Source organism: Cololabis saira, chromosome 5, assembly GCF_033807715.1.
Source record: "Cololabis saira isolate AMF1-May2022 chromosome 5, fColSai1.1, whole genome shotgun sequence".
In the NCBI taxonomy this organism is placed as follows: Eukaryota; Metazoa; Chordata; class Actinopteri; order Beloniformes; family Belonidae; genus Cololabis; species Cololabis saira.
This window is the reverse complement of record NC_084591.1, coordinates 39,926,794-39,946,158: the sequence shown is the minus strand read 5'-3', so window position 1 is coordinate 39,946,158 and position 19,365 is coordinate 39,926,794. Positions and strand designations below refer to the sequence as shown.

The following is a 19,365-nucleotide window of genomic DNA, read 5'->3' as shown; positions in this document are numbered from 1 at the left end:
AACTCCGTGTCCTCTCTATCCGGTCGGTCGGGCCCTGTAGCACTCGCCGTGCTACACTGGCGCCCAACGTGGGGCCCGACGGGATGGAGAAGGGAGGCACGGAGCGGGCCCCTCCCGCGCTCGCCCATGCCATGGCGGACCTGGCCGCCCTGCTCCGTGACCAGGGCGAGCAGCAGCTGGCGAGGCTGGAAGCGCTTGTGGCCGCGGAGCGACCCACCCCTGCGCCACGCCGGAGGTTCGCCGCAGCAGCGCGGGAGGGGCTGGCGGCGCCGCAGCTGAGAGGCCGGGAGGCAGAAGCTGCGGGCCGCCAAACGACCGCTCCCGAGGTGGCGGGACCCCCGGAGCGGCCCACCACGCCTGAGGTTCGCCGCGGCAGCGCTGGCAGGGCTGCAGCCGGCCGGCCGGAAGGCAGTGGCTGCAGGTCGCCAGGTGACGGCTCCCGAGGCGGAGTCGGAGGTGGAGTTGGAGGGGGCTGCGGAGGTGGAGGCGGACCAGCAGCCGGATGCCGAGGGCGGCGTTACGAAGGAGGTGGTCCTGGACACACCAGCTCCAGAGCAGGGCTGCGCCGTGGAGGAGGCGGTCCTGGAGGCGGACCAGCGGCCGGCGCGGGGCCGCGTCACGGAGGAGGGGGTGGTCCTGGACGCACCGTCTGGCCCGAGGCCACCATCGGCCCGGTCCTGAGAGCGGCTTTCTCGGTGGTCGGCCAGGCGCCGAGGGCGACCCCCCCAACCGTTCCCGCTGGTCAGCCCGGCGCCGAGGGCGGCCTCCCGACCGTTCCCGCTATCCTGTCGGTCGGGCCCCGTAGCACTCGCCGTGCTACAAAAACATAACCTAAAAAACCTAAAGTTCTAAAATGTATAAACTCCTTCAGACTACCAATAATTCAAAGTTGGGGTGAGGGGAAGACAAAAGACACAACAGGAAGAGGAGCAATTCATTTCTGCCTTACTCAGGTTCAGTCCAATTGAACGGAAATTAAGTTCTAATTACGTTCACAAAAAGAAAGACAGCCAACAAAAAACCTGCATGTCTGGCTGGCAATTTCAGGGATGCGAGTGTTGGCCTGGAAATGACATGCCCTGTAATATGTCTAAAAATACACAAATAATCACCTTACTGAAAGAGATTATTGCCTTTTAACTTAACGCAAAATATTATGTAAAAACAAAAAACAGTTTGGTAAGAAATGCAGTGTAAATGCACTACAACCATTAGGTGTCTGGAGAGACTTATGTAAAATTAAATTGTGCTAGCTGTGAAGGTATCACGCCACGAGTACTCCCTGCCAAATGTGTGGCTCAGAAGAGTACAATGGAAAACAATAAAACAGCTAAACAACAGTTTTGCACATTTGCATGTTAATATATGTGTATATGTGTAGAGTATCACTGACAACACTTTCTCTGACCAAAAAGCATTTCAGCTAGCCTGCACCTTGTGGTCACCAATGGAGTTGCACATAAACAATTAAAAAATGCTTCCACCATAATGAACATGGTCTTTGTCGTCAGGGAGTTCAGCTCACGTCCTCACAGAGGAGCCCTGGCAGAGACCTCTGATGAGGACACTGGGTTTACTCATACAGCGTGTTCATTGTTTGAACAACGTTAGGTAAACTGAGGTTGATGGAGAACTTCACCCAGGTCAGAATATGCCAGAGGAAGTTAATCTGATGCGTCCATAAATGACATCAGTGGTCAAAGAAGCAAATTCTACACACTCATGTCTACAGTCCAGACTCCAGAGTCAACGTTCCGTTTTCCTTTAAGCAAATGTCTGATTTGTCTAAAGCAACTGTCCTGTGCAATGTCTTGTGCACTGAGCTTGTTTCACTTGCTTCACTGATCTGCAACTCACAACTGCCCTGAGGTTTAAAACAACACACAATTGTCTCCTTTCTTTACACTTTGGACCATCATTTCAAGGGTTTGGCAAAAATCACTGTTGACAGTGACACATTAGATTAGACTGGACAAATGCCAGAATGATTTACGTCCTCTAACACAAAGACGGGTACCTGGAGTGCCTCAAAGAATGGATGAACAAACTGACCTTGGGTTGTTTCTGTAAAATGCTTTTCCAGTGCCAATTGTAAAAAGAAACACTCGTCTTTGCTGTGGTTTAAAGTTTAGATGTGAAACGTGAAAGTTAAGATGGTTCAAAGCAAAATACAGCAGTACTTAAATGTTCTGTACTGCCAACCTGAGCAGATGATCCTCTAAATTATGTGTTGGGAGCTGACAGATTGAATCTGTGATGACGTTGGCTCAGGCAACCGGGAACATGCTTGCAGCTCAAGGAGGAGATCAGATCACCATGGTTACTCAGACTAATAGGGTCAGAATGTGATGCTGGATCTTAACATCTTCATAAAACTCCCAGAGATCCCATAAGCAACCAGTTGCAGTCCAGTCATGTGTATAAAATGGAAACTTATTTCCTACTTGTTTACTCACATTTTGTGAATGTGTTACTCATGAATTATCAGATGGCAGCATGTTGTGATGAGAGAATGAGAAAAGACATTTATTTTCATAATGACAAAGCTATAGAGACTGAATATAGACCAGGTGCAAAAGACACAAGTGTAATTCTTGGCAACAAAATCTACCTCAGATAAAATGAACGGTTCCCATTGCATAAAAACTATAATCGTGGCAGCTCTGCAGCTAGCTAATACAGGAAAAACCAAACACTATTTTCTAAATAAGATGGTTCAACTACACTTAAAGGTTCTTAAATCTGTTGAAAAAAAAAAACAGAAATGATTTTGCAGTAAATGAAGTATGTGGATAATTTTGTGTAATATTTTAGGTGTAATAAAACTTACACAAGTCCATCCTTCAGGCTTAATAACGTATAAGCATCAATCTTAAAACTTAAAAGCATCAATCTTAAAACTTGTATTACACAATTGAAGAAATGCATTTTCATACCACAAGAAAAAAAGTCAGACGTTCCTTTAAGCATTCGTATAGATTTATGTTCTCAGAGGTCTTGAAGATACGCACAATGAACAAGGATTTTGGCTACAGTCCACAAGGATGGGCCCACTCTCATCACTGAACTCCAGTACAGTTCAGATTCTGCATTTTCTCTGACAGAAATACCCTGAAAAGCATATTTACACAAGGGTTCTTTGTTTAGAAGATTTTGAGAATTCCTTGTCACTGCCATTTCATCAAAAGAAAATAACTGAGCTGTAATGGAGGATAAAAAAAGAAAGAAGCACAGCTCATTTCACTTGTGGATTGTGATCGACTGAACTTGACAGCCTTGTCCGGAGGTTTAGGTCAAGTCAAAAGTTAAAGAGCGTTGTACTCCACACACTTCGATGGAACCGTTTGAAAGTGTTTCTGGCAGATTGTCATCAGTCTCTTCAGTCCCTGTAAAGAAAGAAAAAAAGGAAATTTGAATGTGGATGAAAAATCTAAGAATAAAAGTGGGACATGGGAGAGTCTTTTAGTTCTTATTTGAGAGGAGTCTTGCATCCAGACATGGATTACATTATTATTGTTGACGGTGCCAAGGAGTCAGGGAGGGCCAAACAAACGTTTTTTTTTGTTCTTTGAGGCCTACATTTTTTTTAACACTTGTTGATTTTTATAATTTCTATGTGTAATATTTACAGCAATTTAATAGTATATAAAGCCCCACTATTTATGTAAAAATGTAATGTTAAAAAAATAAAACTTAAATTAAGAATAGCCACTGAGCATAGGACAATGTTAACATAAAACTGTGATGTCTACTAAATAAAATCATTATATCCTTTGAATGAGTAAAATGTAAAATTTTATTTAGGACTTTGACCTTAAGACAAATCCCAACCAAACGCGAAGACTCACCTGGATGTATTTCCTCTGCGTCTCATCGTTGAGAACATGGGCCACGTGTTTGGAGAAGATCTTTTCTCGTCCAGTACGGGCGTGGATACCCACCATGGTGACACCAATAGGCCAGGGGGCATTTCCGATAGCCATTTGTAGATATGCATCATTTGCCTGAAATGTATGTTTAAGTTGTTAAATCATGTTCTGATGAATTTTTAATGGTGAAAGGGGCTAAATAATGCCAACGTACCTTCACATATTCCCTCTCCAACATAAACTTGATGATGTCTGTGATCGACTCTTTGATGTCAGCAGGTAAATTCTAAAGAAAAAAAAAATGTAATTCCCACCGCTAGCCCTCATATTAGTGCTCATTTTACTCAACAACAAAATGTACCTTCTTCCTGAGCTTTCGAAAGAGAGGCCTGAGATAAGACTCGGTCTGCGAGTGTGTTGCACTGGCCACCTTGCCCTGAACGCTGCGCTTCACATGGTCTTCTCTGCTGTTCAGATCTTTGGCCCAAACCCCAAGAAGAAACTGCAGCCCAACAATAAATACGGTGGTTAAAATCTCTTTATCCAAAGAAATGCATTTCTGATCAATACTACACAAAATAAAGTTTACTTGTTATGACAGCAAGCATTTAAAGACATCACTAAAGTCAAAATAGATTAATTGTTAAATATTTAATCTATTTTTAAGCAAAGTTTAATTTAATAAAACATTTAAAAAACTGAAATGATAACCACCATCAATAGCAGCCACAGAAGTGATGGAAACAGTTTCATTCAAAAGCTCCCTTGAAATGTAACATGCAGCATGTTTTTGGCCTTACCCTTAAAAATTTGTCAATAACGTCCTGGTCTCTGTGATCATCCCCTGTGCCCAGGGTTTTCCCAAGAGCCTAGAGAGAAATGTTGATATGTAAATACAACCAAAACTTTGTGTGATCCCATTAAAAAAATATATACACTACAAGTCAAAGGTTTGGATACGCTTTCCCTTTCATTTGAATGAGGACGTGTATCCGAACTTTTGACTGGGAGTGTGTGGTATAGATATTTACTAAGCTCCTCATTATTAAGTTGCTGTTATACAACCTTGCTCAAAACTTAATCTGAATCTTAATCTAACTGGCATTAATTCTCCGTCCCTGAAACACCGAGCTGAGCAGTGTACCTCAAGCTCTTCAATAGTGGTATTTTCTTCATGAACTTTCAGGTCATGCTGTGTGTCCACCTCCCCCGGCTCTGTCCCTCCAACAATCTCGTTCAGGTACTGCTGGTCAATCTTGTCCATGGCTGCTTTCAGGTCATTCCTCAAGCCCTAAACAAAGTGGTGACATTTGTGAACAAAATTGTGAACAAGAATTATCAACTGACAACTCTTATTTTTAGCTTTATGAGATGTGGCAGCTCGAGGAAAGCAAATGCCATCAGACACGATTCCACCTTGGAGTTCTAGGTTTAGCAGGGTGAACATTTTATGAACCTATAATATGCATGCATCTGGGAAACTAAATGGCCACATTGCACACAGCCTGGTAGTATGACCCTAACTTATTTGTGATTTAACATGGTATGACCTAAAACTGCAACAATTCAAGTTTAACTCAATGTACTTGGTGTTGGATGTAATTGAAGTGTGGTCACAACAGGCTCAAGTTTACCTAATTAATAAACTGGCTGGAAACCAGAAGCATACCATAATATCAACATTAATCTCACAGTCAGTACAGACCGCATGAAATTGTTTTATGTATAAAACTGATTTCAACATCCACCTGAAAAACAAATAAACATTCACTGCAATAAATAAAAAGAACATCTACTGAATCGTGTTGTTCCTGTTGTCACCTAAATGTTTAACAAGAAAACTCCCATACACCTTCTTCTCACTGTTCACTTATTTATTAGGCCAACGTTTCGGTCATAGACCCTTTTATAGGCATCAAGCAGATTGGACAAAGAGCTTGTCTATTATAGGCTGGTAGGCCTATGTGATCCAATCAGGCGCCGCCACATGATCATAAGGAGGTGAGCATTAATAACAAACTAATAATCTAAACTAATAATCTTTAAACATTTTGAGAGTTGAACTTGACCAGTTCTCCTTTCCCTTTCTTTCTCTAGGGAATGGGTCGATTAGGAGACTGGGCCAGACTCGTACTTATTCTAAGATGTTCTCTTTATGATAATGTTTGATGTACTTTGTGTTTTTACAGTATATTCACCCTCCCTCTTTTGAAAAATTATACTGTATGAGATCAGAACACTTAGATGGGATGATTGCTGTGTGACTCTCTTCCCTCACTGTAATTATTTTAAATTGATTGCAACCAAGATTGACACTTTACAGGTATTATCATCCTCCCTTTTTGGCGATTGTGCTTTTGGATTTGATGGTGACTGTTTTGTGTATTTGATACGTACAGTTTGTGAGTGTTGTCCTTTTTTTCCCTGTGTTTTTGGTGATGCCTACTGACGTCACTTTTGTATGTGACCCTGTTTGAATGTGCTCAGGTGTTTGTTATGAATGCTCACCCCCTTATGATCATGTGGCGGCGCCTGATTGGATCACATAGGCCTACCAGCCTATAATAGACAAGCTCTTTGTCCAATCTGCTTGATGCCTTGAAAAAGGTCTGTGACCGAAACGTTGGCCTAATAAATAAGTGAGGTGTGCGGGAGCTTTCTTGTTAAGTTTGGCTGCAGCTTTCCTCCTCCGACGCACCTTTCTACAAATCCGGTGTGAAAAAGGTTTTCCAGTTCGGTCACCTAAATGTTTAAAAGGGAGTTGATATAATAATTTAATCTCAATTTAATCTCAACCATATAATAATTGCTTAGTCTGACTTGTGATCCATTTATCATTACAGACATACAGTGACACTTTAAAGACCACTTTAAAATGTACAGACTGATAAGAAATTATACTAATATTAACATATGATATTCAGCTGCTCTTGTCATACAGAGTAACACTGACAAAAGATGTTGTAATTGTAGTTTGTTTGCTACAATGGACATGAGAATCATTTGCACTAGACTTTTGACCAGACTTTTTCATCATGCATTCCTCATGCAAATGCTTGTGTTGATTTTTTCAAGTGCCGGTATAAGTTGGTTGTGTTTCCGCTGGATGTTGCAACTTTTGACAGGTTTTGCACAGCACTTTTCCTGTTTCTGGAGCACTTTGCAGCCTCAAACCCAAAATACTCCCAAATGATCACTGTGGTGTTTTCATTGGGGATGAAATCCCCTAACTGCGCTTCTGGTTCTACTGAAGCCATTTCAAAACATGCTAACATTATAAAGCACAAGGAGCAGGTAGCGTGACCTGTCCACGAGTAGCATGCAACTTCTGATTGGTGAGCTTGGCAGGAATGTAGGGAGACGGCATGGACGTATGTATAAAAGAGTTGGTGCGACAGATCCTGGTTCAGTCAAGAGCGCTGCAAAAAACCACAACTTTGCAGATCACATGATCGAGTTGTCTGAAATCGCAATTTCGATAAAAATTATAAATTCATTCAGCACTAATTTCTACAAAAGTGAATTGTAACAAAGTGACAAATTGAAATCACATTAAAAAAAAAAAAAAAAGACAAAAACTAGTGCAGTGTGCAAACAAGCTGTACAGGTGACAGGAGCACTTCAAAGGTTTTGAAGTATCAGTGGCCTGTGTTAATTTAATAGTATTTAACGGTCTACATAAACAATCACTTTTTATGTCTTCCACTGTAAACTGGTAAATATAATAAATAATATATATAATATAATAAACAAGATCTGTGTCTGAAAACTATATTAGTCTTACCTTGTTTACTTCAGGAGTCAGTATTTCTATTTTCCTGAGTCTCTGAAAGGCATCATAGTCAGACTCTGCAAATATTCTGACTGGTTCCCCTCGTTCCCGAAGACGTCGAATAACCTGTATGAACACAAAGTAACACAAAATATTAAACACATAATACCAAAAAATGTAATATAAAATACTGACATGCAAGAGTTAATGTTATATGTGGGCTCACCTCCTGTCGCGACAGTGTCATTGGCAGCTTCTCTGTTAGCTCCAGTTCTAATACTGGATTAGTTGAAGTGGATGGTTCATTTTCTTCTTTCTCCTCCTCAACCCTCTGGACAGCATTAAAAAAAAAAAGAAACATACTGACATTGCTGAAGAATAGTATGAAGGTAAATCACAGAGACTGCACATTTTCAAACACTATTTTCTCACAGTAGAATTAAAATAAACAGAAATGCATGAAAAGTTTTTCTAAATAGGCTTGGATGATGTGCACCTCTAAAATTGATTTCAATTTGTAGGCTCACTTTTCATCTTATTGTCCTCAAATGACAAGTCATATAACCAGCATAGGATAAACTGTACATTTTCCAAGGCAGATTAAACCTCAAAGGAGATTTGAATGCTGGCCATGAATTCTGAATGCTAATTACAAAAGTAAAGACAACAAGAAGAAAAAAAAAAACACACACTGTATACACAAATAAATATATACACACACACATACACATACACTGTATATACACACAGTATTGTTTGAAACAGAGAAAACTCCAAATAATGGTAACACAACATGCCTTTAAGAAAACATGCACCACAGCATTCTCAGATTGTAGTATCAGAAGCACAATCTAAAGAACAATAAGACAATGGTGACGGAAAGCCTTCCAAACAAGGCTCCTGCTCAAATAATCACAGTATCTGTGTCCGAAGAGAATAATATTAATCATTTTATTGTTTGAAGATTTGAAAAAACTTCAAACAGAAATGGAAATGTAATTTTTCCTAGAAGTACTGCAAGATGGCAGCGCAAAATATTTTCACAAAACCTGAGAGCACTTGTTGGTCATTATGTAAAGGTTTCTGTCACCCAGATTGCAAAATAAAAAACACAGCAGCTTGATTAAAATAAATAAAAAATATATTCAATTCAGTATGCCATGCTGAAATTGGCAGCATGGCTGTGTCTTTGTGGCTTCCTTTCCTTGCTCCCCTGCTTCTCTCAAGCCATTCAACACACAACTAGCCCAGTACGTTGTTCAGTTGTATATACTGAGATTGATAAGTGTTTCGGAAACATGACTTCGTCCAACAAATTCCCAGATTAATTCCAATTAATTTGTGCTCTTATTGTCATTATTGACTTCACACATAAAGTATGCATTAAAAAAAACTGTACAATTTTCAATAGTATCAAGAATAAACTTGAAAATAACTTTTTAAGCTGCAATGTTTCTGTTAATTTCATGTTTTTCTGAAATAATATGTATGAAATCTAAAATGACTGCTGTATATGATCATCGTTCATGATAAATTAATATTGATAGATTTTAAGCAGATGCTTATATGCTGTTTAAAAAAAAACAACCTTTTTTTTCTTCATGTTTTACACTAACGTGGAGAAAGCATTTCCGGTTTTAGGTCTGTTAGTATAAATGATAATATCAGTACTAATAATAATACTAATACTACTAATAATAGTAACAGTATTATGATAATAAGAGGGAAAGTTTTATTGCGAGTTTTTGTGGATTGGAGTTCTCCTGTAGACCACAGTCAGTTAGGGTATGTAAACCTCGAAGAAATTGATCAAATATTATCAAAAAAAATGTTCTCTTTCATTATTCTAACACAACTAAATAAAAAAAAACTAAAAAAAAAACTAAAAAACATAAAGATAAACATAACTAAACTATTCTAACTAAACCAAAAAATGGAATTCTAACTGATCTAAATCAGGAAAGATTTCCCCTACCGTCAGACGTGGAGGGGAAAAAAAAAAGTGTGCTTTAATCTGTAGAACAATTCAAACTTCTGGTTGAAGCTGTATAGGCCTCAATATCCCCTAATAATTGTTCTTATCTGAATTATATCAATTTTTTTTGTTTTTTTTAAATAGTATTTTGAGGCGCATCATACTTTTTGAACTACACTTGCACACTGCATTATGCGTTGATGACATCATCTGGTCATACTTGATTAATTGCAACAACAGCACTGACCAGCAATAAGCACAATGATTTTATGCCACATGGTTCTCGCTTTGGCTGCGGTTTCTAGATAAACGGCTTTTTTGACAGTGTTCCTGGATAACAGAAAAAGCAAGGACAGCTTCTTAAAGAGCCATTGCACAATATTCATATCTTACTCCAATCCATTTTATTTAACTTTTTAAATATAGCTAAAGGGAAAAGGATGTCGGTTGTTCTCATAGCAGCTGACAATTCAATGTCCTAAACAATCTACTGACAAGTGAGGTCAGTAGATTGTTTATAAATTAATTTCACTTTCAAAAACTTGGACAACAACGTTAGATCCAACAACAAAACTGAACCACACCTGCATTACAATTTAAGAATTTAGTATTGAATGTTATTATTTACAAGCCTAAGCCTGACACTGTCATCAATCAAACCCACCCCCTGCTCAGGTTGCTAAAGTACATTGGCCTTGAAAAACTGATGACATGAGGGGAGCGCTACACTTGCAACCTTTTCCTCTGATAGCACTGAAAGGATGCTATTAGAAAGACACCATAGATAAACTTTGGTCCACATTTGCCTTCCCAACAATTTAATATTTATAATTAAAATTTTTCATTTTCAATGATGTCTTCAGTGTCATCTTTACAACTTAACTCAATCTGATGCCAAATGGTGTTTATATCATTTTAAGGTGAAGAAACTGAAGCTGCTAAAGCCATACACTGTAAAAACAATGGAGGAAGCATTACCCATAGATTTCTGATGAGCAGTTTTTGAAATTTTCTTCATACTGCACATAGCCATGTTGCCCAGAAGGCCAACAGGAATCGTATATCAATCAAAGTTAGCTGTGGCTACCACCTTTCTTTAGCCAGTTCCCATCCAAACAGCCAATTGATATGTGTACCCATAATGCATTCCAAGGTAAATGTCCATGACAGATAACAAGTGCATGGATTTAAAAAATATATATATATTTTATTTTATTTGAAATAAGACATACCAGGTCTTTTAAACATCCATATATGTGCAATCAAAGACAATTTCGGGCAAGTTAATCTGGAGCATCATGCATGAAAAATTTTAAATTAAAAAAAAAAAAAAAAAAAAAATCAGTCTTCAGGTGATTATTAGTGACACCCTGATGGGAAAATGAAGCGACCTCCACCAAGTGATTCCTAATTTCATCCTCACTGGGATCAATAAGTGAAATTTCAGATTGAAGCCAGGGAAGCAGAAGCTTTTGGGACACAGAACATTTTATTGTTTCATCATGCATCTTGTTTCCTACTTTCACTGAGCAACCCCCATACCTGGCTCTCAGGAGTCTCTCTCTGAACCTACAGATGCAGGCGGCAGAGGCAGGTTGTGGAGAAACAGCACATTAACACAGACACTAACTTACAACGAAACATCAGTATCTGACCTTATTTTGTTTTCTGGCAAAAGGTTTAAGTAGTGTAATTTTACAGTCACACTAAGCACAAAATGGAAGAAATGTGATTCAGATGTTTGAGAATGTTAAAGAGAGAGAGATATGTGATAATTTTGACATCAACCTTATATCCACATCTTCTGAAGTAGTCTTCTTGCTCCTTGCGTGCAAGGTCGGCCCTTTTAAAATATTTTTTGGAGTCCTGTAAGATTAGAGACAAATAGCTTATTTTACACTTTGAAGAGCACCATATACATAACAATCAAAGTATTACCTGCAGGGAATCTAGGGATGTCAATGTAGTACTTTCACAACAAAAATGTTACTTTCCAATTTTTTTCTCTCCCCTCACAAGGTCCGTTTTTTTCAAAATCACTAGAGTAAGTTAATCGAGGAACTACAATTAAAATTTAAACTTAGTTAAAATATTTTAACTGGGAAAAATAACACAGCAAAACATAAAGATACCATAACGTATACTGCCTTGATGAAGGTTATGTGTTTCAATTCACAGTATCCTAGACAGTTTTGATTTAGCTCGATGGTATTTCCAGATGAACTGTGCAACAACATTATAGTACAAGGTGGTTCTGTCACTTAAGTTATTTTGCAGCGTTCAGCTGCAAAATAAACAGGAGCAGTTGAATCAAATAAAAATGTTGTGCAGATAAGGTTTAACAGATTAATAATTTGTCCCAAAACAGAAATGATATGGCTGTGAGGGGGAAAGGAAATAATTACACATGTAGAAAAATTAAGTATTATAAACATTAATATTGTTATATTATCAGATCATTGTAAGGTAATAAATAAAGAATTTATTTTGAAACTGCACCAATACACTTAAGCTCAGCTGTCCTCCTAAAAAAACTGTGTGACCGAATTAATAAATGTACGTTTTTGTTCTGTTAGATGTAGGGGTGATTTAGATGTCCCAGAAAATCACACCTTTTTAGGCTTTCCTGATGCACAGGCAAATTAACCCCCGCGCATGCGCAGCAGAAGCTGGACACAGGTCAACATGTTCCAGCAGCAAATGTTTGTAGGTTCGACTTCCCCCCACAGTTAACGCAATTTTAAATATAAGAAAAGCTACGATGAATAAGCAAAATTAATGCAAACTGGATATAAAGCTGAAAATAGGACTAGAAAACAGAATAATGTTGTAAAATACGGTACTAACTGTTGGCATACATTACCCAGGTTTAACTATATTACGATATCTTAGATATATTTCGTGAAGTGACAAGTGTGCACCGCACCAGTCTTTAATTATACGTTTTCTTTTTTTGTTTTTGTTTTAAGCATTCTTGAGAGACAAGCCAAGACAAGCTAAGATAGCGCTAGCTAACATGTTATCAAACTAATTTTATCACTAAAATTATATACTTACGTCTAAAATCTGTTTTTCCTCGATATGCTTCCTCTTCCTTTCGATCTCAGCTTTGAGTATGTCCATTTCAGACCACTACTATGGGTTGTTATTCGGTTATTATTGTAAATAGCCAAACGACGACGGCCAAAGGTAAAATGCAATAGCGTTAACCGGAAGTAAACTTAAAATTCAGAATAAGAGTCCTCTGCAGTTTATTTGAGCTCCTTGGCCTTTCAAAATAAAGGACTTAAAACAAGCTGATTTGAGAAGAGTGCAAATAGCAACTGTAGATAAATACTAACTCCAAAACCAAACAGTCTGACAGGAAAACAACTAAAGTTTAGGGTCTATAACCCATTACATAAATAATGTGATGGTAAGAGGTGGCTATATTGAAAAAGCAATGGTTCTCTTCGTTGATAATATATTAGAAATACTGTCCAGTGAAACTTCAGGACTACAATCTACTCCTTCAAAGGATTATATTATTCAAATGTCTTTTATAAAATGCAAAGTTATTGAATTTACTTCGTTTTATTTTTGTGCTTTGTGTATTTCTGGCCCTCTGATGAAGTGGTGAACTGTTCCCGGGTAAACCCCTGCAGAGAGCTGGGATAGGATTTATTTTATTTTTTGATTTTATCTACTCAAAGTCTGAAGATTCAGTTTTGAGAAAGTACTACTAATAATACAAATCACTGAGACATTGGACACAACTGTCTTTAATGTGGGCTATTTCAATTCAATAAATATCTACATTAAAGAAGAAAAAAGCAACAACATACACTTCACCAATTTTAGACGGCTACCTGTGGGTTGGTTTATTAACTGATTATAACAGTTGTCTCACAGCATGTTCTTTAATTAAAGCTACTGCACCTATCAAATTGTGTACCTTTGACTTATTCAGAGCATTGAACAACTGAGTCACTATGTCTCCTTATAGTGTATTATAATATAATAAGCTATAATAACATTTTTTTTAAAGTTTATTTTAGTTTTATCTGTGGGGGACTTGATTCAATTGCTTTTGTTCAAATATTAGTTTATCGTCTGGGCACAGCTGGTAAATTTCTCACTCGACCTTTTTAAATGAAACATGCCATCAGGTGGCGCAAAGGGATATGTGACGATTTCTTAATATTAAAGTCATTAATGTATTTACATGGCGAAAGGGAAGGACCAGCGTCACACTGGGAAAGGGGCTAGATTCCACAATTGCATTTCCTTGGGCAATTTTAGCGCAAGAAAATGAGAAGAACCCCCCGATACCAGATCCAAGGTGTAGCCGGAGGAGAAATGTAGGTGATTAATAATAAGGCGGACGGACAGTAATTCCACTGAGAGTATTCTGGTCATTGATCTTTCTGAAGAGCACATTTCAGCCGCACGACTTATTGAATATTCCCCCTGAAGATGGAGTTTGGGGAAAGGAAGAGGAGAAGGAAGTCGCAGAGCTTTAAATTGGTCACGGATGAAGGTAGGAGGCTGAATGAATTGAAGACCTTGTAAAGCATAAATTATGGTTCCGCGTTAAATTGACGCAGAGCCTACGCCGTAGGGTACTGCGTAATGTGCGCGTCGCCGCGTACCGTACGCCGTTGGCTCTGCGTCGGTGTAACGCGGAACCATAAACCAGCCTTAACGCGCGCCTGTGTCTGGGTGTTTGTCTGGCGCGGTGTGCCAGCGCAGACGACTCCGTACACAAAAGAGACGGCCACGACAATGCCCAGCCCTGGTTTCGATTTTTACCAAGAGCTGTGAGACTCAGGGTCCAAGTATAGAATGAGAGAAAGAGAGAGAGAAAAAAAAAGAAAGCCCTACGTCTTAACGTGTCGCTCGGATTAAAGGTTTATGCTGGCTATTAATTTAATGTGACAATAAATTGTGAAAATCTGTTGCGCATCCTTAACATGTCGCAATCTCCTTGTACTGAAACTGTGCACCCCAGACGCCCTCTCTCAACTACTTCATACTACCTACAGGTGGTGGTTTCTGCATGGGATAGGAGAGGGAGGGGTAATCTGTTCTGGCTGATATGGGGACCATAACAAATGACACATTTTATTGAATTTCCTTACAGCTGCAGAGCACTATTGTGCAGTTCATAAGAAAATTGTTACATTTTCATTTCCTTTCAGAATGTGACACTTCATATGAGCTGAATTCCAGTTGCAAAGAGGCCAATGGCGTAAAGGATGCTGCTGTACCTGAGGGTATGTGACAAATTGTAGATTGATTTCTGCAATATTAAATGACAAGTCTTTTCAAATTACACCCACACCCACTGTTTCCCTACGCAGTTTGGCTGGGCAACGAGGGTATGGAGATCAAGAGGCAAATCACGGGAATGATGCAGCTTTTGAGCGATAAGTCTGGCCGGGTGTATCATCGTCTTGGGACGGATCAGGACAGCTCAATAACAGAGCCCCAAGACAGGCATCTGAACTGGATACATCAGCCACCAATTATCTCTCTTGTGTCAGAGGACCACCAGAGCAACCACTGGATCTCTGTGAGGGACTCAGAGCATTCACCTTCATCCACATCTGCGTCCATGCCCAACGGTCTGGGCTGTGGCCAGTACAGCACCCGCTCCAAAGCCCTCAAGAGTCTCAGCAACACAAAGGACTCAAACAAAGCCAATGAAACAAATGGTATGGTTCCAAAATGTGTTAGAAGGCAAGAAAACACCCACACTTGATGCTGCATAAAATGGAGAAAAAAAAATGTCTAGAATGCAGTGATTTGCAGATCTTGTTAGCTCATATTTCACTAACCCTAACCACTATAGGATAATAAGAGACAAGATCAAAATGTTCAAAGTGAGACATTTGACCCTTTAAAGAAAATCACGATCTCATTTTGAATCTGACAGCAAGAAGTCTAAAATAAAAATTGTAACATTTGCAACAAAAGGCTGGAAAAGTAAGCGTTACTAAAAAGAAACACCTGGAGAAAATATCTTGGAAATAATTAACATGCAACCAGTCAAGGAAATGATTGATTGGTCATTAGTCAATGAGTGATTGGTATAAAAATAACCAGAAATAATAATGGACAGAGATTCAGCAATTTGCAAAAAAAAAAAAAAAAATGTATCTACAAATTGAGAAACAATTTTAGAATAATCTTCCTCAGAGTAAATTGTGAAGATGATGACTATCTCATCATCTACACTACTCAATGTGATTAAAAGATTGAGGTAATCTTGAGTAATATCTGCATGCCAGAGTAAAGGCCTCAAATTAGTGCTGGATGATCTTTGGGCCCTCAGGCAGCACTGGATGTAAAACGGGCATGATTATAGAAATCAATGCAGAGGCTCAGGAAGAACACGGTTGGCCGTGCCATCCACGTATACAGTTGTACATTTCCTTAATTTAAACATTTGATTTTTTTTTTTTTATTTACAAATCGTTGCATTCAGTTTTTATTCAGATTTCACACAATTTTTCAACTTTTTTGGAGCTGATGTTTGACCAAATACAACCATTGTAAATGGGCAAACAAGACTAAAGTCATACAACAGACACTTGAAAAGCTGGCACGTTCATCTCAGACACGTGTTGTCAGATATTTGTCAAGAAAGCACAACATTTCATGTGAGTTTGCATGTTAGAGTGAAAGATGACTGTTTTTCTTCCAGGTGTTCTCGCTCCTGCAGTGCCAGAAGCCGCTTGCTGTATGTGTAACTGTAAAGGCACATTGCAGGCTATACTGCAGGAACTGCGAGCCATGAGGAGGTTGATGCAAACTCAAAAAGGTCAGAAAATGCAACCAAATGCAAACTGTGAGACAAAGAGAGAAAGAGAGAGAGAGAGAGAGATAGAAACTATGCATAATTATTTATTTTTCTAGGATCAGTTGACAGACAGGACCAAGCAGCATCAGCATGCCAACCTCGCCTTGGACTTGGCGCCACTTCTCGTTGTATGCACCGAAAGAGAAGGCCTATCCATAGGATGGCTCCACTTAGTGCATCCAGCACTAAAAAAAATGCTTTTTTCCCATTGGGGGTCTCAGCACTTAAAGCTGCAGGTGTGGCACCTGCAGAATCTAAAAATGGAGAAGAATGTGAGAAAAAAGACTCATCAACTCCTGACGTACATCCCATCTCTCCTGATGCTTCTATGCTACTGCCTCAGAAAAATCCAGTAATAGTCAGCAACATCCACAATCCTCTGCTGAACCAAATGAGGGAAACCCAGGCGTTAGAGGTAATACACCCACTAATCTTCACATACCATTTGTAGCAGCACGAGTTCAGAGTTTGATTAACAATTTTCAAATTGAAAGCTGCCTCAGTACACTTTTGGACTGTTACAAAGCAGTAACTGGGAAAGTTTTTGTCATTAACATAAAGAAAGTGTCTCTCTTCCAGTATGATGAAGAGACAAGCATTGTGTTGCTGCATTTAAGGCCTAGAATGTCATGTGACAGGCTTGTTTCTAAGAGAAACCTTTGTTTTGTTTGACAGAATATTCATTCATGAAAAACTAGCCACGTTTTATTTTACAATTTACGTATATGGGGGTTTTGGTTATGGTTGGTTTTAATGACAATGACTTCTCTTGTTCTTCGTCTCCAAAAACAAACATTTTTCTCATGTTCCAACTGATAATTCTCCTTAAATGATGTATAAATAACCTTGTGTGTTGTTTGACTTCCTCACAGTCGGAGGTGCGTCTTGCAGAGGATTATGATGTGTATATCTCCAAGGCCCAGCTAGACTCCATCCTGGTCAACTATACCCGCTCTGGCAGCCTGCTGTTCCGCAAACTGGTGTGCAGACCTAGTTTTTAAGGGATATTTACATTAATTTTACAGAGAAATGTATGGTCATTCTCTTTCAGTAAAATAAATATGCTTGTAAAATAGTTGTTCATTTATAGAGAGGTATAATGTAAACCTGGTGGCTGGTCAAGAAGTGCGCTGTGTGTTTAGGTGTGCGCCTTCTTTGATGATGCAACCTTGGCTACTTCCCTGCCAAATGGTAAAAGGAAGCGAGGGCTTAACGATAACCGTAAAGGCTTGGACCAGAATATTGTAGGTGCCATTAAAGGTAAGGGAGAGAACATTTCAAAAGCAATGAAATACATGTGATCTTTCAACAATGCTAGGATAGAATTTCTAATTAAACTTGTATATCATTTTTCATTTGTGTCCAGTGTTTACAGAGAAATACTGCACTAAACATGGAATCGAGAAGTTGCCTGGGCCACGAGATTGGGTGCAGATCCTTCAAGATCAGATTAAACTTGCCAGGAGGAGGCTAAAAAGAGGTTTGCTGCCAGGTTCCTTACATATCTGTTAGTGAGAATAATCATAGTACATTTTACTTTGTGCTTTATCCAACATTGTTTTTGATTTTATTTTTCAAATTATCATACTCTTATTGCATAAAGATTTATTCCATTTTAGATATTTGCAAAAGTGTTATTATCGGTACTGTGAAGGTGTTTTTTTTTAATTGGGAATTTGATTAACTAGTAGTCCTTTGGTAGGCCAAGAAAAGGCCTACTAGTAAACATTGGTCTTCTTTTGGCTCCTCAGATGCTGCAGAAGCAGAAAACTCAAATGGACCGTCCACAAGTATTAACCTCATCTGAAAATCAGTGTAATATGCATGGCTATTACCCAAACTCCTGCGCTATCCAGGTCAATTGTCTGCTTTTACAGTTTTATACCTGCATCAAAGGACATCATCTTGCAACACTTTTCTGTCACCACCCTGCTGAGCATGCAATTGCTTTGCCTATCTTCATTTCATTGTCACAACACACACAAACAGGTATCGCCAGGTTGCTCATTGGCTCACGGGTCTTTTGTCATGCTGTTGCAGTGACACATGACATTTTCACGTAGCTTCCTAAAATGTCAGCTAATTATCTTCACACCATGCTTTATTTGCCATCGTCTTCAACCGGCAGTGCATGCTCATACAAACTAATTGCAGTTCTTGATTTGAATAAATTACATATTAACAACAAAATTCCTTTTCTTTACAGGTTGTGATCATAACAACCTTACACATGTGGAACACACAAAGCTGAACATGAAGGATTGAGTCAACAACTGCGACCAAGGTTTTGCAGCATATATATTTATTTCATGAGTTCTCTGCTTTCATGCATTTTAAAACCTGTTGTCTTTGCAAATGTGAAATGATGTGTGCACTGGATGTAAAGAAAATGACAATACCAAATGAATAAGAAGTCTAATTATATAATTTCTTTATTTCTGTTATGATCTCACACAATGTATAAAGAATACTCATGGTCATTATGTCTCTTCATTGGACAGAAATTAAACACGGGGATCTGAGATATTTTTTTTTACAGTAAACTCCAAACTTTTAAGTGTGAGAAGTGACTCAGTTTACATTGTAGGCAGTATTCCCTCAAAATGTGTCTGTTTTTGTTTTATTTTGTGTCATTATTAGAACCACACATTTCAAATGAGACAACGTATGATAACATTATAAACCATGCTTTAAGAAGATGTTTATTGTCCCCTTTAAGTGAGCAGTAATTTAGTGGGTGTAATGTACAAGGCAAAATCCACTCCATTTCCAAACGTTACAGAAAACAGTGATGCATTTTATTTGTACATTTTATTTTCAAAGTTGGTGCTGTGCATGTAGATATGATAGCTGTATTCACTTTTAAATACAGTTTTCTCAAAGGTGTTTGCATAATTTTCTTTTA

At 38.7% G+C, this 19,365-nt stretch overlaps 2 protein-coding genes across 3 annotated transcripts; one reads left to right on the top strand and one right to left on the bottom strand.

The window, feature by feature from the left end:
* Positions 1-2,497: 2,497 nt before the first annotated feature.
* On the bottom strand, positions 2,498-12,826 carry prpf18 (PRP18 pre-mRNA processing factor 18 homolog (yeast)). 2 transcript variants are annotated; one of them, XM_061722036.1, is made up of 11 exons: positions 12,674-12,826; positions 11,405-11,482; positions 11,159-11,185; positions 7,868-7,972; positions 7,654-7,767; positions 5,014-5,160; positions 4,670-4,738; positions 4,231-4,371; positions 4,084-4,155; positions 3,849-4,004; positions 2,498-3,386 (listed from the first exon to the last, which is right to left on the bottom strand). In XM_061722036.1, exons 1-11 carry the CDS (start codon positions 12,737-12,739, stop codon positions 3,306-3,308), a joined length of 1,056 nt encoding a protein of 351 aa, XP_061578020.1. In that variant the 5' UTR covers positions 12,740-12,826; the 3' UTR covers positions 2,498-3,305. The 2 variants fall into 2 exon arrangements, with proteins under 2 accessions (XP_061578020.1, XP_061578021.1); XM_061722037.1 differs by lacking the exon at positions 11,159-11,185.
* A 953-nt stretch (positions 12,827-13,779) lies between these two features.
* Positions 13,780-18,267, top strand: bend7 (BEN domain containing 7). Its single transcript, XM_061722793.1, is given in 10 exon segments — positions 13,780-13,859; positions 14,029-14,135; positions 14,797-14,871; positions 14,959-15,312; positions 16,305-16,421; positions 16,517-16,875; positions 17,333-17,440; positions 17,603-17,720; positions 17,827-17,940; positions 18,212-18,267. Coding segments are annotated over 10 exon segments (1,488 nt in total).
* Positions 18,268-19,365: the final 1,098 nt, after the last annotated feature.